Genomic DNA, 26680 nt, shown 5'->3' with positions numbered 1-26680 from the left:
AACCTTTTCTTGGGTTTTTATAATATTGGTCTCATACAGTATTTGTGTTTTTGTGATTGACTTATTTCACTCAGCATAATGTCCTCCAGAGTCATCCATGTTGTGAGATGTTTCAGGGACCAAGGGCTTTTTGGTGAATGGTGACCGCAATAGGAACATGCTAGATTTTGACAGTCAAACCACTTTTAATTTTGCTTCTTCTTTTAGTGTTTAGAAACTACTAGTTTACCAAGGGTGCCAGGGTGATGCCATGACCAAATGGAAATCAGTGTACATGTTTGAAATTAGGATTTCTAAATCTGTGATCAGAAAGGTGAAAATTTTGAGGTTCAGCTCAGCTTAAGCCTTGAAATTGCTTTCTCTGAACCAAAATTTCTGATTGGTAAAAAGCTCAGAGATCCGAGGAACAAAAGCAGCATAAGAGGCTGACTCTAGTAATCTTTATAGCATTAGAAGAAGGGAAAGGCAACAGTTCCAGAGAGTCCTGTATTTTCCCCATAGACTAAGGGCCTCTTTGCTAACTGTAGCCCACACACACTTAACATCATTGGTCAGCAGGTGCCCCTAACAGGTGAGCATCAGTGGAAACAGTCCCTCTAGTAAGTTAAAGCCTGAGAAGGAGTCTACTAAAAAGTTTCATTTTCTGAAATTTTCACAGTATTTATGTTTTTACTTAAGGGAGTGTTGTGTCATGGAGTGTGAAAATAGAGAAGGATTAAGGACCCTGGGGCACTGGAAATACGCCTGGCAGTTTCCAGTACTAGCCAAGCAGCAAGGTTTCGGTCCTCTTTATTTTTCTACCTCTTACTATACTCTACTTTTATCCTTGAAAATACTGGGGAAGTTATTTCATGATGTTATTCAAATTAACTGTTTTATATATATATTACTGTATACTATATATATCATAATACTGTTATATTGTTATGGTATTTTTCCTTTAAAACACCAATGACTTCTTTTTCTAGAGCAATAATGAAATTTCATAGCATGAAAATGGAAGAAATCAATAAAATTATTCGTGAACTGTGGCGAAATACTTATCGCGGACAAGGTAACTAACGTGGTGTATCATGAACTTTCTTTCCAAAGCCCTGTCCCCAGCCTTGGCCCATATGACTTCGCATCATATCAGTATTATCTTCCTGGATCCCTTTCTGAACATCTCTTTAAGATTTTCTAAGAATTCTTATCTTGACAACATCTTATAGCAAGAAGAAAATGCAGTTTCTATTCCAAAGCCTGACAGGACTTGAATATTTGGCTGCGGTGCACAGTATATTTAGCTGATGAAGTAATAGGTTCTGTCAAAGTGTAGATAGGGATAAGCCGAAGTGCGATAAGAAGAAAACTGTCAGGAGGAAACTCTTAATGGGGGAACTAAGAAAGGCAGAGCTGAGGCCAAGGGTTGGGCATCTGAGTTGGGTATCAGACCAGGCTCCTGAGTCCTCCCAGCCAAAGAAGTAGGTTCCAAACCAGCCAGTCCTCCCCCTGGTAATATCAGCCTCACAAGTTGTTCCTACACTTTTTTTTTTTTTAAATGACAAGAGATAACAGTGTATGTTCCTCGGAAATCTTCTTCTTTCTGTGTCAGATATTGAATACATAGAAATTCGGTCTGATGCTGATGAAAATGTATCAGCTTCTGATAAAAGGCGGAATTACAACTACCGAGTGGTGATGCTAAAGGGAGACACAGCCTTGGATATGCGGGGACGATGCAGCGCCGGACAAAAGGCAGGTATCTCAAGGGCCCAGGCAGCCAACTTTACACCAAGAATTTCAAGAGAGAAGCAAATGTCAGTGCAGTGGGAGCACCCAAGGCTGCCTCTTACCAGCAAGATGCTCCTCACAGCACACCTTGCCGCCACGTGGAGTCAGTCAGGCTCAGCCACTACCGTCACACGCTGTCAGCACTACCCTTCATTTCCTGCTGCAGTATATAAAGTCGGCTTTTAGGAGAAGGGCCTGAAACAATCTCACAACAGGATAAGCTAAATATGAAAAAGGATCTGAAGATCCTTCATTGTTTCACAGCACTCCTTATCAGAATAAGGAGTACTGTATCATCAATTATAAGACACACCACTATTTTATGTGGCACCAAGAAAAAAAAAAAAGCTGGCAATTGTAATTATAAAATACATTCTGATTCAGAGAGGTCAAATGTATGTGTGTGTGTGGAGGGGGTTGTTTTAGAATCAATGACACAGACAGTATTAGCAAACCAGGATCCTAGGTTGAGACATTACAATATGTAAGAGGGTCTGTTGAGAAAGCTGCCATGTTTTAGGACTGCGCCCTCTCTCACCCCACCCCCACCCCCAGCCTAGCCTCTGGGCCTGCAGACCATCTGAAAGAAGGGTCTGCTACAGCCAAAGGCCTTGATACCCCACAGGTGTCTCCCCCTCCCCCACCACACACATAGACTCAGCTGCTGGGTCAGGCCAACTGAGGCTCTAGGAGGATAGCTAGATTGGATATAGAACAGGGAGCAAAATCACAAAAATGAGTGAAGTTGAAGTTTTAAAGAGTCAGGAAAAAGGACCTGCATCCCTAGGAACAAGGCTGGGTCCTTTCACCCAAGATGCCACAGATTCTTGAGATTTCTCCTTTCATATTAGAAGCAGAAGATTGTACTTGATATACTAACACCTCTGGACCCCTGATTTTCTTAACAGAATTTTAAAATTCTAGAAATAGAGGCCCATGTTACCTTAGTTATTTGCATGGTTTCCCATTTTTGCTTCAAGAACACTCTAAAAATATTATATTGTCAGCCCAGACAGCTGATAGCAATTTCAGGCGTCTGCAGATTATTATCTTAATTCTAGTCTGCAAAAATGACAACTTTATGATCTATACTTAACTTGCTTTGGTGATTTTTAGTAGTAACTTTGAGAAAATACAGCACTTGAAACATGATCTCTGGATTAAAAAATGCTTTTTGAGCAAAAGCAGGTTTCCTTAGCTACTTTAAGTTACAAAAATTAACTAAAAATTGCTTCCTTGGGGTAGGGGGACAGGATAGACAAATAGTTTGGTGGAGGTAGGCCAGGAGCTGAAATCAGACTCCACTCTGCCTAATGCTGGCTTTTGTTGAGGCCCTAGAAGCCAACCAGGTGACTCTGCATGTAAGGGGAGGAGGTGGGGCAGGAGGGTGGTAGCAGTGGGATTCAAAGAAAGGAAGGACATATCTGTCCCCCAAAGAGCCAATCTGTGGTCCTGCTTTTGCAATGTGTTTGCCTGCCCTGGATGTAAACTATTCTAAGATTTACCAACTCACTTACTGATATTCAAAATTTAGGGGTGAGGGAAGGTTTACAGCTCACACAAGAGTGATTTATACTCTACCAGAATAGTCATACACTCTTAATTCTGTGTTGATCGCACCCACAAGCGGCTTAAGCAGGGTTGAGGGTCTAAGTATTAGATTTTTAGTCATCATGAAAGTGTCAAATAGTTTCAGTTGCTTGGATCTCCTACAGATAAGCTTAAATAAAATCATCCTTCTCTTCCCTTAATACTTTGACCCATGATTATTTCTCTTGTTTTCTCCCAAAATTACACACAAACGTAAGTGTGGGTTAGCGCATGATACCTGGTACCTCTTTTAGACCACAGAATATGGTAATTTTAAAGATGACTCAAAGAGAGAAAAAGTCTCTGCAAGGTTCTGGAAAATGTAATGTTTCCAAGTTTTTGTTTTTTTTTTTTTTTAAACAAATTTCATTATCAGGAAAAGCGCCAGGTTGAGAATTTTTAAAGTTGTTAATCGTATACTTACATTAGAATTTTAGTTACAGATAAATAGTAATGCATTTCTATTTTAAGGCTGTGATTTCAATTTTTTTTTTTATAGCTGATGTGATATTTTTCTTGCGGAATCAGCATTTTAATTGCTTCTAGCATTTTTTTTTAATTGCAAGTGACAAGCTGAGATAATAGCTGATGGTTCACCTTCTAGAGGGGCTTAAGAGTCTAGTCACAGTGCCAGGCTCCCCCAAACAAGATATTTGCCTAAAGTCAGTAACCCTGTGACACTTCCCCACCTTTCCCTTCTAAAGAGATCATGCCAGGTCTGCACACCTTCCTCAAAGCGGGATGTGAAGAAGGTCTGCAGTGCAGCTCAGCTTTGGTGCTTTTTTCCAGGTCTTAGCCTCACTCATCATTCGCCTGGCCCTGGCTGAAACATTCTGCTTGAACTGTGGCATCCTTGCCTTGGATGAGCCAACAACAAATCTTGACCGAGAAAACATAGAATCTCTTGCGCATGCTCTGGTTGAGTAAGTATCTCAAAGTTGGAGGCAACTCATGATAGTTTTTCAAGTAAGATCAAGAGGCTTCTGTGGTGAAAACCCTCTCTAGATGGGTCCTACTTGAGGAAGCTGGTTAGTGCCAGGCTATAAGCTTTACCTTTCAAAATAGTTCTTCAGAGTCCTCGAAAAGAAACCAGATGGTGGACAGCAGCCCCAGACACATCCCACATCTCCCCAGATGTGTTCATAGGGAAGTCATGGTAAAGGTTCTTGGCTTGGTTTGGTTTTCCTGTAAACCCACATGTGTAGGGCCCCACATACCATGTACAGGAGTTAGTATGCCTGCTAAGACATCTGTAGGTGGCAGTGGGTTTAAGACTGTCTGGTCTCCAGCTTTTCACATGTGTCAAACTGCAACTATGAGGAATGACAGAGCTCTTATTCAGAAAGCATATTCGTGAGTAAGAGAATCCAGTGAGGGTAAAATTGCACACATCCTTTACCTCGTTCACCTGTGGTGGGTCCAGAGTCCAGGAATGGGTAGCCCTTGCTTAAGGATTGTGCTGCCAGAGAAAAGCCACTTTCCGAGAGGTGGAGAAGGTATTTTAGGAACTCCTGGCTTCGGATAGCCTCTTTCTGGCAGTGATAATGTCTCCTATCTGATAGGAGGGTTTGGGCCAGAAGGAGAATCAAGCAGCCACAGAGCCACCTCTCCCCAGCCATCTCTAAGGAGCCTTGCATGACCAGCAAGTAAGGGTTAGTGTTTTTGAAACCTCAAGTGCATCCAGCTCCAGGCAAAGGATAAACCAGTGGCTGGTTAAAGGTATAAGTCTTTCAGGACTCAGTGTCATAGCTGGGTACCTCAGCCTATAGATAATGAGCAAAAATGTTTCCTGTCCACCCACTCAGGTCCCTGTATTTCATAGTAATGATGCATCTAGTGACTGATGGTAGCAGAATTCTAAGTAGACCCAGCTCCTAAGAAAGCAGTGGGGCTTGTGTATGTTATTCCCCTTGTCTGGAGTCTGTTTTTAGAGACTTAATACCTGTTGAGCAGTTAGGTATTAAGGAAAGCTCAGTAAAACATTTCCACCTGCTTTAGTAAGAAGACCTTGTGTCTGGAAGAGACTAGATCAGATATTCTTACCAGTCCCTAAGCTAGACCGAGGTGAGGAGCCAGGCCATGCACCCCCAATGTCTGGAGAGAAGATGGGACTCCTGCCTGGCTGGGCTGAAGACCTGGTCCCACCCCCTCCTCCCACTTCCTGCAAGGCAGCCAGAGGCCCTGACACTCACACAGCACAGGAAAAGCTTGGTTGTCACACACAGCATGCGCTCATAGGTCTGACAGAGTTCTCAGGGGCTTTTTCAAATAAAAGAAAGGGTGGGGGGCTTTTTGAAATAAAAGAAAGGGCTATGCTCTTTAGTAATAATATGTTCTAAATATATTGTTTCAGGATAATAAAAAGCCGCTCACAGCAGCGTAATTTTCAGCTTCTCGTAATCACCCATGATGAAGATTTTGTGGAGCTTTTAGGACGTTCTGAATATATGGAGAAATTCTACAGGATTAAGAAGAACATGGATCAGTGCTCAGAGATTGTGAAATGCAGTGTTAGCTCCTTAGGATCTTATGTTCATTAAAAACGCTCAAAATTTAAATGCCATAGAAACACAGATTCTTAGGCAACTGCTTATTTCTGGTATCAGCTGAGTCAGAAATAAAATATATTCTTAAAAGGGAGCTTTGTATCTAAGATTTTGAGTTTTTGAGAGGTTCTAAACTCATGGAAGTTGCTTCACGTGAAATTTGGACTGATTCCGTTTCTGACTGTCTGAGCTTCACTCCCCTCCTGGCAGCCTCTGGAAGGCCTGCAGGCTTCAACATCAGCACAACTAAACCCAGCTTCTCCGCTTACCTCCCCAACACAAATGAATAATACCTGGAAGCCATGGCTACATTACTCACCTTTCACTTCTCAAAGCACTGTTGAAGAGGAGATTCTCTCTGCCTTGACAGTTATGGTTTTGGTATAAAAATCAGTGTTGAATGTTACCTCTGAATTTATTTCCTTGGATATGTTTCAAAAAACTTGAGTTATCAGTGAGTACTCCTGAAGATGATCAGAAATGATGAGATATTTATTAATATTTGGCTGTGCTTTTAACTTTGTAAATCTGAATGAGTGACCTCCCTCTCTGTACCTTGGTGTAAAAACAGCATGAGGGCAACATCTGACCTCTTAACTTCACCAGAGGGAAGGAGAAGCAGGATCAGCAGTCCAAGACTGATTCCTATGAGGCTGAGGTCAGCCATTCCTCCTTTCTCTGCCATCTTTACCAGTTCTCACACCAACCGTCCCTCCCACAGTACTCTGTACTGTCCTCCTAGGTTCGATAATTCATTGCAGTGGCCACACAGAACTCACAATACTCAATCTTACGGGGTTTATTAGGGAAGTAACAGGTTAAAGTTAAGTCCAAGAACACTCAGGATACAGTTCTTCCATCAGGACAGTCTCTTCCCAGCCATGCTTGCAGGCGTGCCTCTGTGGCCCTCAGCCTCTACCCTACTTGGGCAAGTGTTACAAAGCTCTTTTAGCTCTGCCAATAAGTGCCCAGAGGCACTCTGCTACTGCTTCTTGAGCTCCCTCTCTTTATTTCTCTGCCTCCTGGTTCCAGGAGCTTCTCAGTGCAGGGATCCCAGGTCCAAAAGATGTGCTTTCTGCTCCTGGCTGTTCTTCCTTAGTGGTGGTAGGATTCTCTCTCTGCTCTGGAATTGGCTCTCTTTTAAGGCAAAACTGACTGATCCCCTTGGTGGGCCACAATTCTCCTGTTTGGACAGTCCAACCGAATCACTTGGGGGGGAATTACAAGACATGGCTAGAAAGGCCACACAAAAGTGATCCATCACACCAAACTTGGTTTCCCCATCTAAAATTTGAAGTAGTTGAAGAAGATCTCAAGGTTCGACAGGAACCTTAAATCATCTGATTGACTACCTACCACCTCCTCTCTCCACACAGGATCCCTGGATAGTCATCCAGACTTGGGGCTATCTCTAGAAGGAGGAAATTGCCCAAATGTGCACATCCACCTTTGGAAAGCTCTGACCAAGAGCAATGTCTTCCTTGACTTGAGGCCTGACTTGCCAATATGAAGAAGTCTAACTTCCTGTCTGTCTGTCCCATGGATCATCTTGGCATCACCATCAATCCTGATCGCTCTCAAAATGTGCATTCCAGTGTGGAACGCAAGCAAGGCTCACTCACAAAGTCACGACCTGGAAGAGCAGGTCTCTCGTTTTCACTCCAGATGCCATTTCTAATAAAAGCCCAACCACATATTTTCTTAAAATTGTCAGCTAACATCTTGAAGCCTTTCACAAGCATTCCACACTGGATGCTACCAAGTCATGCACTTTTGAACTACACTTTTCGGGGTTTTGTCGTTCTGTCAGAACCATATTGGGTCTTAATTTAGCCAACTGGCACAATCAGTTTTGTGTCAACTATGTATCTGATGAGCATATCATCCAGACAGCATTTCTCAACCGGGGTCTAGAAAAGAATTAAGCCCTGAGGTCCTGAGTTTTCTCTGGTAGGCAGAATACTGGCCTCCAAAGAAATACAGGGCCTAGTCACTGGAATCTGTGAATGTCAGCTTATACTGCAAAAAGAATTTGCAGATGTGATTCAGTTTTTAAGATGGGAAGCTTAAACTGGGTTATCCTGGTGGGCCCTAAATGTAATCAAGAGTATTCTTAGAAGAGAGAAAAGAAGGTGATGGCTTTGAAGGAAGAAGGGCCCATAAGCCAAGGAATACAGGGGACCACGAAGCAAGGAAATGGATTCCTCCTTCCCAGCTTCCAGAAGGAACCAACCCTACTGACACCTCAACTTAGTCCAATAAGAATGATTTCAGACTTCTGACCTCCACAAATACAAGAATATAAATTTGTGTTTTAAACCACTAAATTTGTGGTAATATGTTACAGCACCAGTAGGAAACTAATACAGTATCGTTTGCATGTTATCAATTTTTATGCATATAAATGATACTAGTTCTGTACTGTCCTTCGAAGAATCAAGAAAAGAGTTATTCAAATCATTTGCTATGTTCTATTGCTCAGATGAAGAACCCCAGTTGAGGAAGGCTGGTCTAGACCCTCACTCAAGCCCTGAATGAAAGGGTCAAGCAGCATGGCCACCACCCAGCCACAGCCACCCTGGTTCCTCTCCACTCCTAGGCTCCTCATGACAGTATTCAGTCATCTAAATTAGCTTTGAAAAATGAAAATTACCCACATTTACCAAACTAGCATATTTCTGACAAAGGTACCATAAGGAAAAATGGGCCAATCTCACTGGGAGTACAGATCCAGGGATTCCTAAATGAAGTAAGAGCAAATCAATTCTAGTCATAAGAGTATGCAATAACCATGGTGTTTTTATCCCAAGAATGTAAGAATATTTCAAAGTATGATAAATATGTTCATAAATCACAATAAAGCCAAAAAGGAAAAAATTCTGATAGACAACAAAGACATTTGATAAAATCCAACATCTCCTAGCTTTAGAAAGTTGGTAATTTTGCAAAGAATAAAATATTTTCTTAATGTTATTTACCATCATGTCAAAAGAAAACCAACAGTTGTCTTAATAGCAATAAACTATTAAAACCAAGATACCTACTTTCAACATGTTTCTGAAAGTTGTAGCCTTTGCAACAAGGAATGATTTTTTTTTAAAAAAAAGGCAATACGAGATAAATATAGGCAATGAAACAAAATTATCATTTGCAAATTAAAACAGACTTCCCAGTTTCAACTCTTGTTTCTCCCCTAAGCACATGGCTTCCTCTGCAATCCTTTTAAGGGTGCCTTTCTATTCTGCAGCTCCTGTATTGCTGGGCTTGGAGGTAGGGTAAGTGCCCTTCTTGCTTCTCAAACTGCTGCTTCTAGATCATTCTCCATTAAACTCCTCCCCAGCCCCTCGTATTTGGAATGAATAGCCATCACAGAATGGAGGTTAAGAATATGGCTAGGCTACTTGAGTTCAAATCCTAGCATTACCACTCACTAGCCATAGGACCTTGTGCAAGTTATTTATCCTCTTTTCCTTCTGTGAAGGGGGGTTAAAGCAAAGGAGAATGAAGAAAACCAAAGACACAAGTAAAATACTAGCCTTGAGGACTAAAGGACCATATGAACCACAGCCTCCATCAGACGGCACCCAGAAGAACTAGATGGTGCCCAGCTACCACCAGTGATTGTTTTGATAGAGATCACAACAGAGTCCTGGACAGAATGAGACCTAAATGTAGAACAGAATTCAAATTCACAAAAAAAGACCAGACTTACTGGTCTGACAGAAACTGGAGAAACCCCTGAGACTGTGGCCCCCGGACACTCTGCTACTCAGAACTGAAACTACTCCTGTAGCCCACTTTTCAGAAAAAGATTAGACATGCCTATAAAACAATAACACATGTGAGGAACGTGCTTCTTAGTTCAATCAAATATACGAGACCAAATGGGCAACTCCTGCCTAAACTCAAGGTGAGAAAGCAGGAAGGGACACGAACTGGTTAATGGATACAGGGAACCTGGAATGGAAAGGGGAAGTGTGCTGTCACATTGTGGGGATTGCAACCAGTGTCACAAAACAATATGTCTATAAATTTTTGAATGAGAAATTGAGCTGTAAACTTTCACCAAAAGCACAATAAAATTAAAATAAATGGTACCTATCTTGTTATCCTGTAGGTCTGTTCAGAGGATTAAATGACTTACTATTTATAAACTGCTTTAGAACTGCCTGACAAATAAGTACTTTGTGTTTGTTCAAGAAAAATCTCGCATCTTCAGTCTGCTCTTCTTGTAGCAGTTATATTTAGACAGCCTCCAGCCTGGTCAGTCCCCCTTATTCATTGAAGATTTCAGCTCCATTCACTGTCACTCTCTCCAATACTATAATTTCATAATCATTGGATTTCAATATGCAAATGACGATCTAATTCAGCCCCCTGGCTCCTCAGCTCCTTGTTCTCCTTTCCTCCAAGTGATAAGCCACTCACTGGTAGTCTTACTCTAGAGCCCAGTCCTTATAATAACAACTGCAGTGCTCCATAATCTCAGTTTTAAGCATCTCACTCTCCATCAATCCCTGATATCTTTACAAATCCTTCCTAGGGCTTCCAACCCCAGCAGTTCCTTGCCTCAGGATTTCAATCCATTGATCCTACCACTTTTTCACATTTCCTTATCTCCCTCATGCTTTCACTTCTCTCCTTATACTGCTTAAATTCCGTGGTCCATAATTACAATCACTGTCTTGGATAGAACTTCAACTGCTTTGCCCTTTTTCTGTCCTTAAACTCTCCTGGCAACCCCCAACTTTTGTTAGTTAAATCCAACGCTGCCATCTTCCTGCACAAGTGGTTTCCTTTGCCGGTTTCTCCTCCTGACCTTTTGATGTTGCAGTGCATTAGTGCTTAGGCTCGGTCCTCACACCTCTTCCTTCGCACTCATTTGTTTGGTAATCTCATCCTGTCTCATAGTGTTAAAAGCATTATCTTAGTTTGAGTTCTCCCAGAAGCAGAACCTGGAACAATGATTCAAGTGAAAGTAACTCGTAGGAGTTTGGGGGAATTATATAGAGAAGGGAAGAAAACCAATGAAGAGTGTTGTTAAGCCAGCTGTCACTGTGAGCAAATAGAGCTTAATCCCACAGAAAGACTGAGAAACTTGGCAAAATATTTGCTTTGGAATTATCCCCCCTGAGGGACAAGAGAGCTGGGGTATTGATATAACTACTCCCAAGAGTCACTGACTGAGGACTACTCCACTGAGTTGCCATGTACACCAGCAGAGCTGCCTTATACAGTTAGAAAAAAAAATTTTTTTTTTAAACCTTTATGCAGGGATACAGATAACAACAGCAGCTGGAAGTTGGCAGAAGCAAACTGCAAGTACCTGGGGTATGGGCAGAGCACCAACAGAGTCTGTAACAAATGTCTATATGCTGATGACTGAGAAATGTTTAACTCCAGTCCAGATCTATAATTCCTGACTCACATACTCAGCTGCCTATTGGACATCTATCTGCACTTGAATGTCTACAGATACCTCAAACTTAACATGACCAATCTTTCCTCCAGAACCTGCACCTCCCATAAGCTCTCCATTAATGGTAACTCCATTCTTCCAATTGCACGGGCAAAAATCTTGGCATCGTCCTTGACTCTTCTTTTATGTCGCACCACACATTCATCAGTTTAATACTGTGGATTCAACATTCAAAATACATCCAGAACCTGACCATGCCTTACCACCTAAACCACCACTGCTGTAGTCAAAATCACCATCATCTGCAACCTAAACAACCTGAGTAACTACCTAACTGCTCTCCTTGCTTTGGTCTGTTTCCCACGAAGGCGTGGGTTAGTAATTCTGAAACTATTAGAATTGAACAAATAATACGCATATTGTAAGTAATTAAGAACTGAGCTCCTCACTGTTGGAGAAATAAGTTGCAAATTAGGAAAGGTTATAAAACAAACTCTGTGGCATTGAACTGAATGCAAAGTATCAGTGTAAACTTACGGTTTTCATACACAGTCATGCGTAGCTTAACGTCCACAATATGTCCTGTGAAATAGGACATTACGTGATTTGGCAGCTGTGCGAACACCGTATTAAATACAGGCAGCCCCTGGGTTACAAACATCCGACTTATATACAACCTATATTTACAAACCAACCCCCGTAAAGCCTATTATATTAAAACTTTGAGGTACATACAATGGTTCATAATAACAAACAGGATCCTGGCTGCACAATCGCTTTGTATACAAGAGATATGAGGTACACATGTTGCATTCGAGAAGCTGTCGCATTCATTACATTCAGTTCTGTCCGCTATATCCCATTCTCCAATGGGGATTTCTGAAGTTAAGGGACCACGAATGTACTTCTGACTAGAAGTTAACCAAATGGATGTTATGTGAGGGATTTATACTTCCAGAATAGCAGAACAAAGCTCTCCAAAAATGTCCTTCATAAAAGCAATGCGAACACTGGCAAAAACTGTGGAAATCAACTTTTTCAGAACTTTGGAAATTAACTAAGGGCTTGCAACAATCCAAGGAGTGTTTATTCAAGGAAAACAGATTGAATCGCAGAAGAGCCAGCCCCATGGCATTTTAATTTTCCCTAATCCCACCCACCTTTCCCCAGTTCCTTGGTAGCCTGGAAAACCAACAGCCCCATAACTATGGTACCTGTGAAAAACAGCAGCCTAGTTTAGTTAGTAGTTGGTGGAGAAGACAGAATGGATTTGGGACTCCCCAAAATTTCTATCCCCAGAGAATCACCACTGTCTGGCAGCTTGCTGAAAAGCTCCATTTTCAGGAACTGTCTTTATCCAACCAGGCTCAGCGCTCACTCTGTACAAATAGCCCTACCTGCATGGCAGTCAGTGGCAACTGGTTAGTATTACAGCCTCCTGAGACAGCATTACCAGTTGGGGCTAACAAGAGGCTGATCAAAACACTTGAAAAAACTGGGGAAGGAGATGACCACAGGGGGACCTGAAAAGCTCTGACAAAATCCTCGGACTCTAGAAGGCCTTGTGCATGTGTAGGGGTGTATGCATGCCAGGAAAGACCTGAGAAGGCCCTAAGCTCTCACCTCTAGCTGATCTTGAGGATCTACTCATGCAGGAAGTGAAGACTAAGGCACAATTGAAGACATTACCCAACACACACAGCCCCTCAGCAAAGGCTGGGAGACTTACTGGCTCAAAGCATTTTAAAAAATCTCTGTCCAGTCATTAGCTTAACACTAAGCTAACCAAGCAGAGATTTCGGTGACTGCACATGACAAAGAATACAGAATTCATTCAAAAAGTCCCTAAACAAGCAGCAGCAACAACCATAAACAGGAACTGAAAATACATCCACACAAAAACGGATACGTGAATGTTTATAGCAGTATTATTCGTATTACCCAAGAAGTGAAAACAACCCAAATGTCCATCAGCTGATGGAGAAACACTGGATTATTCAACAACAAAAAGGAATGATACATGCTACAACATGGATAAACCTTGGAAACACTATGCTAAGCTAAAGAAGCAGATATAAAAGACCACATATTGTATGTTTCCATTTATATGAAATGTCCAGAATAGAAAAATCCCTAGAGGCAAAAGGAATATTGACTGCAAGGAGCTGGGGAGATGGAGGAATAGGGAATGACTGCTAGTTGGCATAGAATTTCTTTTGTGGGTGATGAAAATGTTCTAGAGTTAGATAGTGGTAGTCAACGCACAATTTTGTGAATATATAAAAAAATCACTGAATTGTATACTTTTAAAGGGTGAACTTTATGGTATGTCAATTATATATCAATAAAACTGTTCTTTAAAATATATAATGGTGTGTGTGTTTGTGTGTACACACACATACATACATATGTGTGTATATTGTTAAGTGCCGACGAGTCGGTCCCAACTCATAGTGACCCTATGTACAATTGAACAAAACACTGCCCGGTCCTTTGCCATCCTCACAATCATTGCTATGTTTGAGCCCATTGCTGCAACCACTGTGTCGATCCATCTCGTGAGGATCTTCCTCTTTTTTGACTCAACGGCAGTGGGTTTGGGTTTTTTTGGTTTTTTTTTTTCTACTTTACCAAGCATGATATCCTTCTCTAGGGACTGATCCCTCCTGATAACATGTCCAAAATACGTGAGGTGTAGTTTCGCCATCCTTTATTCTAAAGACATTGTGTACACACACACACACACACACACATTTGTGTGTACATAAGATAGATCCATATAGCTATGTATATGCATGAGTTAGTGTGCATACATATATTTCTATCTCTGCTGAGAGGGCCTAGGTGCAATGCCACCCCAATAAAAATGAGCATACCTACTGTCCAGATCTTGATTTCAAAACACTCTCTCCAATAAAAAGAACCAAGCCTCCTTGGAGAAGGGGTTGATTCCAGGGCTGAGACAGGGAAAATACAAAATAAGCCTGGAATATCTCTTGGTGCCAGAAATTAAGGAAATACTAAAGAAGAGATAGGGTTTGTGGAAAGAACACAGGACGTAACTTGAAGTAGCTCCAAATGACCAAAGGTGGAACAATTTGGACAACTAAATAAAGACAACGTTGGATTATAACCCATACAATAAAATAAAAAACATTCGTTACCCAGACTGATATAAATAAATAGGGACAACGGGCACACACTGGTTTCATTGCATCCCATAAGGGTTAGTATGTTGTGTATTTTTATGCACTCATCTCAAAGTATTTTGTAATTTCCCTTGAAATCACTCCGATTTACAGTATCAGTAAAACACCTCCTGGCGCGCCTGGTTTCCCACCTGTAAGACTGAAATGGCGACCCAGGCTGCAATTGTTTAGAGAATTGCAGGCCACCTCTTGCCAAATGCCTGGAGCAGCCCTTTTGTACTGGTTAATTACAATTATCTGGGTTGTAAATGGAGCCCCTCTGAAAATCAAGCTTTCTTCATTTTGTTTGTTTTGTTTTTTTAGTCTGCGAGCTGGTGGCGCGTCCCGGAGCTGAAGGCCAGGGTGCGTCTCCCTGGCGGAGCCGCGCGACCCCAGGCCCGACAGCGTGGCCCGAAGCCCTCCGTGGCAGAGCGGGCTTAGGGCGGGTGGCTCTGCCCGGCTTCTCGCAGGCTCCTCTGCCCTGTGGACGCCGCGTCCCGGCCTTCTCCCACTCCCACACGGCTGTGGCCGGCAGCGGAACTTGCGCACCCCGCTGGCCTTCCCTCGCCGGTGCAGCACAGGCGCTTGGGGCGCCGCGGAGTCCGCACGTCCAGCTCGGCCCCTGAGCCTGCCTGGCGCGTCCACTGCTCAAGTCCACATCTCCGCCCCCGCGCCGGCCTGGGACCTGAGCGGCCTAGGGACCGGCACGGGCACTTAGCAGCTTCCGCGGGAGGCCGGTCTGCGCCCCGCACCCGGCCTCTGGCGCAGTCCACCTCCCCATGCGGAGGAGGCCAGGTCGCGCAATCCCGCTTATCGGCCCATCTCGCGTTACATAAGGCGCGCCTCTATCTCCTGGGGCATCGCTGACCGCGCGGCCAGCGCGCCTTCTCCCACTCGCGGGGGCCCGCCTGCCACCGCTCCCCGCGGGCTTTGCCGGTCGTGGGGGAGGGGTATTGACTCATCCCTACATGGGTCTCCAGCACTCGCGCAGCCCACGGTGGTTCCCTGCGCTTTCCCCACCACGGAGACCCCTCAGGAGATACCTATTCTACAGATGAGGAAACTGAGACTCTCAGAGGAATAATCTAGCCAAGCAGCGACACTCCAGGCACTGGGGATCCACGAGGGGCAGGGGCCGGCTGCTCAGTGTCAGGGCCTGCAGCTGGCCTGGGAAGGTTACGGCACGGACAAAAGAGGGGGTGCGAACATGTCACCAGTGGGAGGAAACGTGTAGACAAGACGAGGAGACTTCAGAGCAGGAGGGCTCCTCATCCCTTGGATGACCCTTGTGAGGGGGCTGAGCCCCCCTGGGGAGAGGACGCCTGGAGGGGGAGGTGTTGGGTTTGGAGGAGGAAGTGGGTGAGAGGGAGAGCTTGACATCAGCACCCAGTAGGCAAATGCTGCGGCCTCCATCGTGGGGTTTTCTGGAGAACCAGCCCTGGTGGCGCAGTGGTTAAGAGTTCAGCTGTTAACCAGTAACGTCGGCAGTTCGACTGCACCAGCCACTCCTTGGAAACCCTATGAGGCAGGTCTGCTCTGTCCTAATAGGGTCACTACGAGTCGAAAGCGGCTCCACGCAATGGGTTTGGGTTTTTTTTTTTTTTTTTTTTGGTTCTAGGAAAATGAGGGAAGGGCAGGAAAAGGCTACATACGTGCCAGCATCCCTGCAGAGGAGTGGGCCGCTCAGTGGCGTCACTAGCGGGGGTGAGGGCGGAGGGGTACTGACGGAGCTGTTGACACTGTCCGGGGTCGGGGGACTCCAAAATGACTGTCTAAAATTTTTGCACAGCATTTCAGCAGAAATCTATTCGTTTTTTTATAAAAATACCCCTGTAGATAGTTATGACAACAAAAACATTTTTTGAAAGCCCAGCTTACATGTATCAATATACCTATAAGGCTAAACAACTCTATGCTAATTTACTTTTTGAAACTTCTAATGTGCTGTGGTCAGAGCTGTCATCATTATTCAGTTACAATGACACTTTGAATCACGTGGTTCCAACTGCACCCCCTACAAGCAGGCTGCTGTTTGCTAGCTGCCAGTGTTTTTATAATCGCTGATTTCCTCAACTTCTCTGGTGTACCTACAATATTAGGGTAATTAGTATTCGTGAACATATATCAGTTTTTTTTTTTTGAGTGAAGTAGTAATTAAAGGAAAAGGAGAAAAATCAAAAAGGCTTCTGCTCGGTTACTCATAATGTTGTAATTCAATGTAGAAAGATTTTACAAAATAATTTTGTTGTTAGTACTCATATAATCTAGGAAATATTACAGTTAAGCAATTTACAACTGTATCACGTATTTAGTCAAGATGTTCACCAAGTGCTGAAATGTTTGTGTATTTGTTCCTGTTTATTTTTATGGTATAATTTTATTTGTGAATATATTTCCATATGCATTTGTCTACAACTTCTACATTATTTGGGCTGTTACCGATTATGCAAACCTAATCCATTAATGTATCTCATGTAACAATAAAATTTAATGTTAAAACGAACATAATTTCAATGTAGTTCTTAAATATTTTTACTTTGAATTTCCTTGTTTTCTTACCGAATTTTCACTTTAACCACATGAAACCATGCAAATGTAAATACATTTAGGCTGTGCATACAATATTGTAATTTAAAGGTGTAATTTTAATTTTGCTAGTTGTTTATGTCACTACTATTGCCATTACATTCAGTGATATACTGGAATTAACGACTTACGAGTAATGTTAGTACAAAGAACATTACTAAGGATTCTGTATGGTCTGGTACAGGAGGAAGTCCATGGGGGGGGGTTACACCATGAGTTATTACCACACTGGGTGACACCAACTGTAACGACACCACTGGGCAGCTGGCAGAGGACCCAGAGCCAGAGCAGGCCCAGGAGCTGCCCTCCACAGCTCTCATTCCACAGAGACTGGTAGGCAGAGCTGTCTCTCGGGGTCTCACTGGCACCGGGAACAGTGACACTGTCCCACCTGCTCTAAGGCTGAGCTGCCTGTTGCTAGCTGGCCCATTAAGGAGTTTCAAGTAGGACAGCCCATGGCTGGAAGCCAGGCAGCCCCCCAGTGTCCAGGCTGCCCATGCTCAGTCATCATCAAAGTGACTTCAGACAGGAAAGGTCCAGAAGGAGCCCAGAATCCTTCTGGAAATCAGCTTTTACACTCCTTCCCACAGTAGCATCAAGGGGAATCAGGTGGGTCACAGAAGGGAACTTTACTCTTCCCCTTTTGTCCTGTTTGAATTTTTTATCCAAAGTATATATTACTTTGGTAATTTCATAGATTGTTAATTATAGAAACAAAGCCCCAAAACTCCCACCGCTGGTAGACTGTGATCACAGCACTGACTGCCCAGCACTTCTGACGACCCCAAAGGGTCTGTTGGGCAGGCATTCAGGGTGGTCACCAGGCAAGACTGCTGACAATGGAGCCGGCACTGCTGACACCAGACCCCGCCTCAGGGCCCTCTCACCCTCCCCTTGGAGTAAGCGCATCCAAATCTTGGAAGCCGTGCCCCAGGCCCTCCTCAGTAAGTCCACAAGAAATCAAACTCTTTCCTTTACGCGACACTGGATTTTCCACAAAGTAAAATCAAGATGAGTAAAGATGTGGTTTCTAGATATTACCTGACAAAGCGGAGACCAGGGTGTAAGGCGTCACCCCTTGGGCCTATAAAAGCTGCCACCAGAGGCCAAAGCCACAGCCACTCAGCTTAGGCCAGCCTGCGTGTCTGCTCCTCACTGCTACAGTGTTAGCTCTGAGCCCCATGGCACTCTGGTTGACTGTGGTCATTGCCCTCACCTGCATTGGTGGTCTTGCTTCCCCAGTCCCTGTGTATAATCGTCACATCTGGGTCCTCCGGGAGCTCATTGGGGAGTTGATCAACATCACCCAGAACCAGGTGAGTGCCCACCAGCCAGGGCCCCAGCTCCAAGGGTGGCGGGCTTGAGCTTAGGCTGCCTGTGGGTCAGGAAGGAGCCCCGTGGATCAAGGGGTGGGCCTGGCCACAGGCAGAGAGAAGAGCTGGGCTGGGGGTGCAAAAAGATGGCTGGAGCTGTGAAGGGGTTTGGCAGAGCTCCCAGGGATCACCTGCCTTCCTGGTCTGGCCCTGCCTCCACCTCCAGCTCCTACTCAGTCATTCTGGAACAGAGAGGCAGAGAAGGTCCAGCACTGTCCCAGGACCACATGGCATTTGCCAACTGGATTTTGAACACAAAAATGGGGTCATTATTCATAGCATCTTAGTTAAGTCCATTCTTACGGAAGGATTTGTTACTAGAGTCATCTCCTCTCCCCACTAGTAACAGCTCACACTTTCTGAACATATTACGTGTTAGGCCGGTGTTTGCGGGCCTGACATCTCATCTCACCTCTGTGAACAGCCTCACAGGCTGGTGCAATGACCCCGTTTTACCGACTAGGTTTCAGTGAAGTGAACTCACTTGCTTAAGGACATAAGGTCTGTAAATGGCAGAGGTTGGTTCAAACCAGGCCTGGCTGACCACAGTGTCTGTGCCCCCAACTTCAGTGTCTCTCGATCCAGAAAGCAGGGTGTTTACACCCCAGACCCCACCACCTCCCATCTGATGTGTCCTGGCCTCCAGCAGCCCAGGCTGCCTCCTCCCACAAGGTGCCCTCAAGATGTCCTCCCCTGAGGCCTCTATTGCTAGGCCTGATGTCTTCTGTCATCCTGCCCCAGCCCTGGAGAGCTTTGCACAAGGCTTGTCCCTTACCAGAAGTATCACTATTTAATTTTTCTCTCTTAGCCCCAAGACCCTGCACGATGGGTCTCCCCCATGATGCAGAGCAGGAAAAAAGCTCAGGAATGGTGAGGGCTGCCAGGCTGCCCCTGTGCTATCGACAGGATGCTGGTGCAGTCTGATCCTTTCAGGTTGGCTCTGGCAGCCAGGACCACTGCTAGCACCCTGCTCACTGTCTTTTTGCTCCCTCAGGCATCCCTGTGCAATGGCAGCATGGTGTGGAACGTCAACTTGACAACCAACGTGGTAAGTCCCCTGGATGCTGAGGGGAGGAGGCAGAGGCTGTAGGCCTTGGGTTTATCTTCTCTAAGCTTCACTCATAATGCTGGGGGGGTTCCAAGAAAGCTTCAGGTGCTGCCTTCTCTGTCCTCATAATCTGGGCCTTCTCACCACCCAGTCACCTCTGCAAGGCCTCTCAGGCCCTCCTCCTATAAGCTCACAGCGGGCAGCCATCCTGAACCAGGGGCTGTGGTGGCTGGCAGGGCCTGACATCTTGATGGTCTCTTCCCCACAGTACTGTGCAGCAATGGAAGCCCTAAGCAACGTCTCTGACTGCAGAGCCATCGAAAAGACCAAGAGGAATCTGAGCGGTGCGTGCGAACAATACAAGGCCCCAGCCAGTGTAAGTCTGCCCCCAGGCCCCACCCTGCACCCTCTCCTCCCAGTCTCACATCCTCCCCAGCCCTGGGATCACCCTGGCAGCTCCAGGGGAACCCGAGGCATGTGCCCACCAGGGGTGAGTCACTGTGGCAGTGGGGACGTGGCCTTTGGGATTTACAGGACCTGGGCTAAAGGGCTCCTGACTCCCACCTGAGCCTGTTTCCACATCTGTGAAATGTGGGCTTTGTGAGGACTAAATGAACTGGTCTGGAAAGCCCCCTTGCTGTGGGCATCCCACTAACCTGCTGGCCTCTCTGTCCTGCAGCAGGTTTCCAGCTTGCAAGTCCGAGACACCAAAATCGAACTGATCACCTTCATGAAGAACCTGCTTGATCATTTAAGGAGAATTTACCGCTATAGATCTGTTAACTGAAGCATGAAAAGCTCATAGCATGATCTGCAGAGACAGACCCTGAATGTTTAAGTTGCAGATTCATTTTTCTCTCAGGTGTCAAAAATACTTTGGGGGAAGGGTTGGGGTGGGGTAGGATTTCCTTAGTTTAGACTCCAGCCTGTGCTGCCTAGCTTTAGCTGCCCCTTCTTTGGTCCCCCAGCTCGGCCAGGAGGGCCTCCACCATTCAGGAGCTTGGTGGAGGAGGGGGGAAGACATTGCCCTCCACCCACCCCCCCTCTTTAGAGCAAACTGTAGCATTATAGTGGGTGCCACCCTTGCTAGTCATATGGTGGGACAGAGACCCACTTCATATGGGGGCGACTGAGGCAGAGTGCAGCTCAGGCATGTTTCCTCTTGGTCTTATTTATTATTTCGTGTTATTTAAACAGTGTGTTTGTCCATATTGGGATAGGGAGGGACTGGTGCTGTCAGACCTTGGAGCCGAGGGCCAGAGACTCGCAGCCCCAGCACTAAGCAGCTGGCGTTAGGCATCCTGGTTGATAAGTACTGTGTGCAAAATTCTGCTACCTCACTGGGCCCTGGGCCCTGGGCCTCGCTGCTCCTGTCTGTGGTCAGTCAGCCTCCAGCCAAGGAGTAATTTATTGTTTTTCCTTGTATTTAAAGTTAAGTATTAAAATATGCTATCAAAGAGTTAATATATATAGAAGAGCGGCCTAGGAGGTTGCTGGGATGGGGTGTTGTGTACTGGGGGAGGGATCAATGATTAAGTTGTTTCATTGACCATGCCAAAAGGGAAACTGGAAATAAAGTTACAGATGGTGGCAAAAGAGGCCCGATTGTACTTGCCTTTTATTTGGGTTTCGCGACTGTGAGAGGCAGGCCCGTTGGAGAAGAAGGTGCTAGAGAAGTGGGGAGGAAGGGAAGTGAGGGATGAGACCTGGGCTGAAAGACAGTAAGCAAGCCCCTGGAGTGTGGGAACATGGCCTGGGGGAAGCCCACCCTCAACCTTCATGCCTCCCATCTCCCACCCTCACCAGTGAAGTGGAGGAAGCATGGCCAGAATATTGCGGTTCAACGAGGGCATCTAGAGCAGGCAGAGACCTCAGAAGTCATCTCGTGATCACATCTTTTGATGAGTGGACAGCCTGTGTCTGGCACCTCCCACACACCATCTGTGTCTCCCTCACAACCCAGGAGGGTCATGAGGACTCTGGGCTCAGAGAGGGCAGGTGACTTGCCCAAGGTCACACAGCTCATAAGGAACAAAGCCAGGATTTGAACCCAAATCACTCTGACTCCAAAGCCCACACATTTAACCACCCTGCCTCTCTGTCCAAATAACATCTGGCCTGAATGCACAATTTCCCTTTATAATACTGCCATCAGCCTCTGGCAGGGGGCTCACTACCTACTTTCTAGGGACACCCCTTTCAATTTCTGGACACCTCTCTTCATTAACGCATACTCACCACCTCTGTGAACAGAGACAGGAAATGAACGTGTGAGCACCTGGACTGCAAGGACTGGAGTGGAGCACTGAGGTGGCAGGGGCCCTGGCTAAAGTACTCCTCAGAAGATCTGTTTACTCTGCCCTTGGCCCAGCCAGTGCCTTGAGGGCTGGAGTCAGCGGGCCTCGGCAAGCCTCAGCAAGCCTCAGCCAACAGTCATGAGCCTCAGCAACGGTTTCCACTGGGAATCTTGCGGAGGTGCCCAGGGCAGAGGGCTGGCCCAGAGGGATGGGATGCCTTTGCACAGGCTGGTGGGTATCACTCATACCAGGTTATTTAATATCAACTCGGAAACTCTGAGTGGCAGGCAGGTGTTCTCCCAGGGAAGCCCAGAGCCCTGTGGGAAAACCCACTGCCGCCCTCACAAGTCAGAGACGGCAGCATCCTGGGAGCTGCAGGAGTTCTTGGATGTGTGTGATTCAACATCAGCGAACATGGCAGGGATTTGGCCAGAGAGCTGAATGCTCCAGGAACTACAGCTACTCCTCGCTTACCAACTGTCTCATTATCAGACATTTCACATTTACAACAATAGTAAAAAATCTACTGTCTGACTATTTTGCTCATTAAGGACATCTGTCTGGCAGTAATGAACACAGAGGTGTGAGGCGGGATAATGCTGGCAGAGATGGTTAAGGTTACGTGCCAGCTTGGCTAGGCCATGATTCTCAGTGGTTTGGTAGTTATGTAATGATGTAATTTGACAGTTATGTAATGATGTAGTCATCCTCTATTTTGTGATCTGATGTGGTCATCCTTCATTTTTGCATACTGTCAATTTTTGCATAATGACCCCGTCTTTGGAACCTAACCATGTTGGTGAGGAGTGGTGCTCTCTAATGGGATGGCTCGCTTCTGCCCAGGGAGAGGCGAGGGAAGAAGGCAAGGCTGACAGTGTAGGAGTGGGGACAACCAGCCCAGAGCAGAGAAGATCTGGGGAGGGGGTGCAGGAGCCAATTAGTGTCTATGGGCCATCTGGGGCAGGGGCAGGGCAGGGGTCATCGCAGAGCCTGCTCAGTCTCACTATATTTGCTGAGGTCACTGGCCCTGTACCAGCCACCTGGGCTAGAGCTGCTCAAGACAGCACATGCCCTCAAGGTTTAGCACTAGAAAAAAACCTTAAAAAAAAAAAAAAGAAGAAGAAGGTGTGGAGAAGGAAGCTCCATCCTGGGAGGGCCTCACCTCTGGAGGCCAGCAAGCAAACGGCTTCCTGGGATGTTGACAAGACTCAGAAGCCAGGGATAGGGTGGGAGCTGATGATCTTGGCTGTGCCTCCCAACTCAGAGGTTCTAGGATTTTAAGACCGGAAAGATATTTATGGACATTTTGTTTTTTTAAGAGAACCTAGAGATCCATCCTTCAGTAGGACCACCTTTGACTCACGTCCTCTCCAACCTACCAAGGCACCAGCCTGTCTGTCCAGAAAGAAGACGTGACTTCTAGTAAAATTCCACACACACCCTGAGAACAAAGACTGGGATTAATCCTGGCATGGGCAAGGGCCCCTTAGGATTTTTCCAGGATGTCTTCCAAGCTATGCTTGTGGAGGGCCCATGGGGCTGGGAAAGAGCCCTGGGGCACAGTGGTTAAGCGCTTGGCTGCTAACCAAGAGGTCGGTGGTTTGAATCCACCAGCCACTCCACAGGCGGAAGATGCAGTAGTCCCCTTACGTAAGGATTACAGCCTTGGAAACCTTACGGGCGGTTCTACTCTGTCCTGTAGGTTCGCTGTTAGAATGGACTGGACCGCAACAGCTTTGGTTTGATTTTATGGGGCTGCGTGCACAGCAGACAGGGCCTTCCCGGGCCTCGCCACTAGGGGTCCACACTCACCAGCTCCTCAGCTGCTGCAGCTCTGGCCGCACCTCAGGCAGGGAGCCTGTGGTCACTGGTGCTGGGCGGTGAGCTGGAGGTGGCTGGGGGCCTCCAGGGATGAGGGGGACTTGACAGAGTCACAAAACCAAGCCACTGCTGGTGGCAACAGGGAGGTGGGCCTAGTCGGTAATGAGAGAGAAAGAAACAGAAACAGAAAAAAAGGTGTGTGTCGGTTTGGGGAGCTTCATTACCTGGGGACGGACCCCCTGGGGCACTTGTGGGGAGTTTCTCTACCCACGTGGTCTAACTCCTTTCTTGCACAAGGCAAACCCCAGCAGGGCCTGAGGGGGAAGGGGCTGAGGAAGAGATAAGATGCCTAGTGAGTGGGAGGAGAAGCTGGTCGTGAGGCCCGGGGCGGGGAGGCCGTGGCACTTCGGGAACCCCAGCCAGGAGGTTTCACTAGAAGAGGGGCTGAGGCTCGAGCAAGAACTGAGACACACACGTTTCCGGTGAGCTCTGCAGCAAACACCTCTGCTTGCTGCTCAGATAAGGTGTCAGAAAACACTCCAGGGCACTTTGGGGCTTTCTCCAAGACCTCCCCTCTGAACTGCTCATCATGAGAAGGACCTGGGCTGGGCAGGTGCGGGTGCCTCTTGTTTACCTCTGACGGGCAGAGTGGGGCTGGGGTTGATGGGTCCATCCACTCATCAGTGTTTTATTATGATCAATAGGAAAGTGTCCTGCTTATTGGGTTCATCTTAATTTATCTGGTCAATTTTAATAAACTCAAAAACTGCTCCTTCCTTCGGCTGACTCCCTTCTAAGGAGGCTCGGCCAGGCAAAGCTGACTGTGGTACAGGCGGGACAGCCTGGCCTGGACACACAGCCAGTTTAGAGGGCCCAGAGCTGGCGGCTGTATCCATAGCCACCCACTCCCCCCCATGCTGCCCACTCCTAGTCTGAAAGGTAAAAGTCATAAAGCCTCGTTATCTTCATTCATTTCTCGCCTCCACCCAAAAGCAACAGCGCAAATGGTGTGCAACAAACTTTCCCAGATCAACTGATTTCTCGGCAGCAAGGGAGGGCCCCATGACGAAGCCATTTGAAATCCCAGAAGCAATTTTCTACTTACAACCTCACTTTCTGTAGCTGTCTCTCTCTTCCCCTCTACAATGCCTTCTCTGTGGAAAGTGATTCTCTCACAGCGTGTTGGGAAACGCCCCCAGCCCTGTACTGTGTGCGGTCAGAGGTGACGCAGACGCCAAAATTAAATATAGCAACGCTTCTCCCGCTCTGTTCTGACACTGGACCAGTGTGAGGGGCCCGGAGAGCCCTTCCTGAGGCCCACACATGGTCTGCTCACCACACAGGCCAGAGGGTCTCTGCCCCCTATCCAGCCCAGGCCCTGCACCCAAAGGAGTTATACCGCATTAGAAAAACCAATTTTGTATTTATTTTCTCTTCTTTCTTCTAATCTCTATTTCCCCAAGTATTCTGTAATGAGTATATATTCATTTTTCACTGGGGGGACAAAGACAAATTTAATTTTAAAAAAAGCAGAAAGAAAATGAACCACTTTGAAGGTGGTGCCCGGTCCTTGAAGGGAGCTGACCCTGACTAGGGCCGGGGAGGGCCCAGCAGCCCCCCTGGGTGTACTAATGGTCTAAATCCTTTTAGGACAGGGGGTGGGCGTTTACAGACCTGGGGCGCAGCACTTCACAGCCAGGGCAGGAGGTCTGATGTCTGACTGCCCCAAGGCTAGGCCCTCTTGGGCCAGTCAGGCACTGCACTCCTGAAAAGAGAGGGAGGTGCTCCCTGCTTGGGGTCCTCATCTGCCAGGCTGAGGCAAGGGGGAGGTGGTGGGAGTGTGTGAGGTAGGGATTAACTGCCAGTCCGGCTGCGGCTGCGAGGTACCTGTGGGAGGGAGTTCCCACAGAATCCTCAGACCTTCCCACCTGCTTCCCAAAGAAAAGAGCCAGCAGCCTCCAGAGCTGCTTCACCGTACACCCAGCCAATCCAGAAACCACACCCCTGACCTGCCCTGGCTCCCACCCTACCCCTTGGTCCCTGTTCCCTTTGAGGGGTCCTCCCTGCGGCTGTGCTCAAGATCCCATGTCCCTGCCCTCTTAGGGATGTGGGCAGACCAGGGGTTCCGGGCAAGTGCTTTAGGGTCAAAACCTATGTGGCTCCAAGACCCAGCTATGCCCCTCACTTCTGTTGTTAGTTAGGCCAATTCTCAGTTTTTCCTCAGTGAAATGGAGCTCCATTCGTTCACCCAGCAAGTATCTACTGGGTGTCTTTTTTATGTACCAGACCCTGTTCAGGTACTGGGGATCCACACCTGAACAACACAAAGTCCTGCCCGCATGGAGCTTACTTGTAGTGGAGGAGGCAGAGTAAACAGATAAACAAGAAAATATACAGCGTGTTGGGTGGCTGTAAGTGCTACAGAGGAAAATAAAGCAGTCAGAGGGGGTGGAAGTACAGGGCTGGGGCTGCTATGTGGTGCGGGTGGTCAGAGAAATGCTCACTGATAAGATGGGAACAGAGATGGGGATGCAGCGAGGAAGCCATTCATGGACTGGAGTAAAGAGGGGACCACACACCAGTTGCTGCTGAGTCTATTCCAACTCTTAGCAACCCCATGTATATCAGAGTAGAACTGTGTACCGTAGGGTTTTCAATAGCTGATTTTTTGGAAGCAGATTGACAGGCCTTTCTTCCAAGGTGCCTCTGGGTCAACTCGAACCTCCAACAATTCAGTAGCAGCCAAGCATGCTAGAGGGGACAGCAAGTGCAAAAGTCTTGAGCAGAGAGGTGAGATTAGTGCATAGGAGATAAAGGAGGGAGAAAGTGGACCAGAGACTCTAAGTGGGGTAGGAGGGGCATGGTCTGACTCATGTTTTAACAGAATCACCAAGGCTGCTGTTTGAAGAATAGACTGTAGGGGGAAGGATGAGGCAGGAAGACCAGTTAGGAGGCTACAGCAACAATCCAGGTGGGAAATGGTGGTGGCTTTATGGCAGTGGTAAGCTGAGATGTGGTCAGGTCCTGGATGTGTGCATG

At 46.5% G+C, this 26680-nt stretch overlaps 2 protein-coding genes across 2 annotated transcripts in view; both read left to right on the top strand.

Annotated features, from left to right (window-relative positions):
- The window catches only part of RAD50 (RAD50 double strand break repair protein), a 90401-nt gene extending 80379 nt beyond the window's left edge, over positions 1-10022 (top strand). Inside the window, exons 22-25 of the mRNA XM_003405022.4 lie at positions 969-1054; positions 1595-1737; positions 4153-4286; positions 5717-10022. Coding sequence (XP_003405070.1) covers positions 969-1054; positions 1595-1737; positions 4153-4286; positions 5717-5903 — 550 coding nt within the window. The 3' untranslated portion in view covers positions 5904-10022. The remainder of the gene's footprint in view (positions 1-968; positions 1055-1594; positions 1738-4152; positions 4287-5716) is intronic.
- An 8219-nt stretch (positions 10023-18241) lies between these two features.
- On the top strand, positions 18242-21665 carry IL13 (interleukin 13). Its single transcript, XM_023553230.1, has 4 exons — positions 18242-18418; positions 19470-19523; positions 19792-19899; positions 20203-21665. Exons 1-4 carry the CDS (start codon positions 18284-18286, stop codon positions 20308-20310), a joined length of 405 nt encoding a protein of 134 aa, XP_023408998.1. The 5' UTR covers positions 18242-18283; the 3' UTR covers positions 20311-21665.
- Positions 21666-26680: the final 5015 nt, after the last annotated feature.

The sequence above is a fragment of the Loxodonta africana genome, chromosome 2 (assembly GCF_030014295.1).
Source record: "Loxodonta africana isolate mLoxAfr1 chromosome 2, mLoxAfr1.hap2, whole genome shotgun sequence".
Lineage (NCBI taxonomy): Eukaryota > Metazoa > Chordata > Mammalia > Proboscidea > Elephantidae > Loxodonta > Loxodonta africana.
This window is presented reverse-complemented; position numbering and strand designations above follow the sequence as displayed.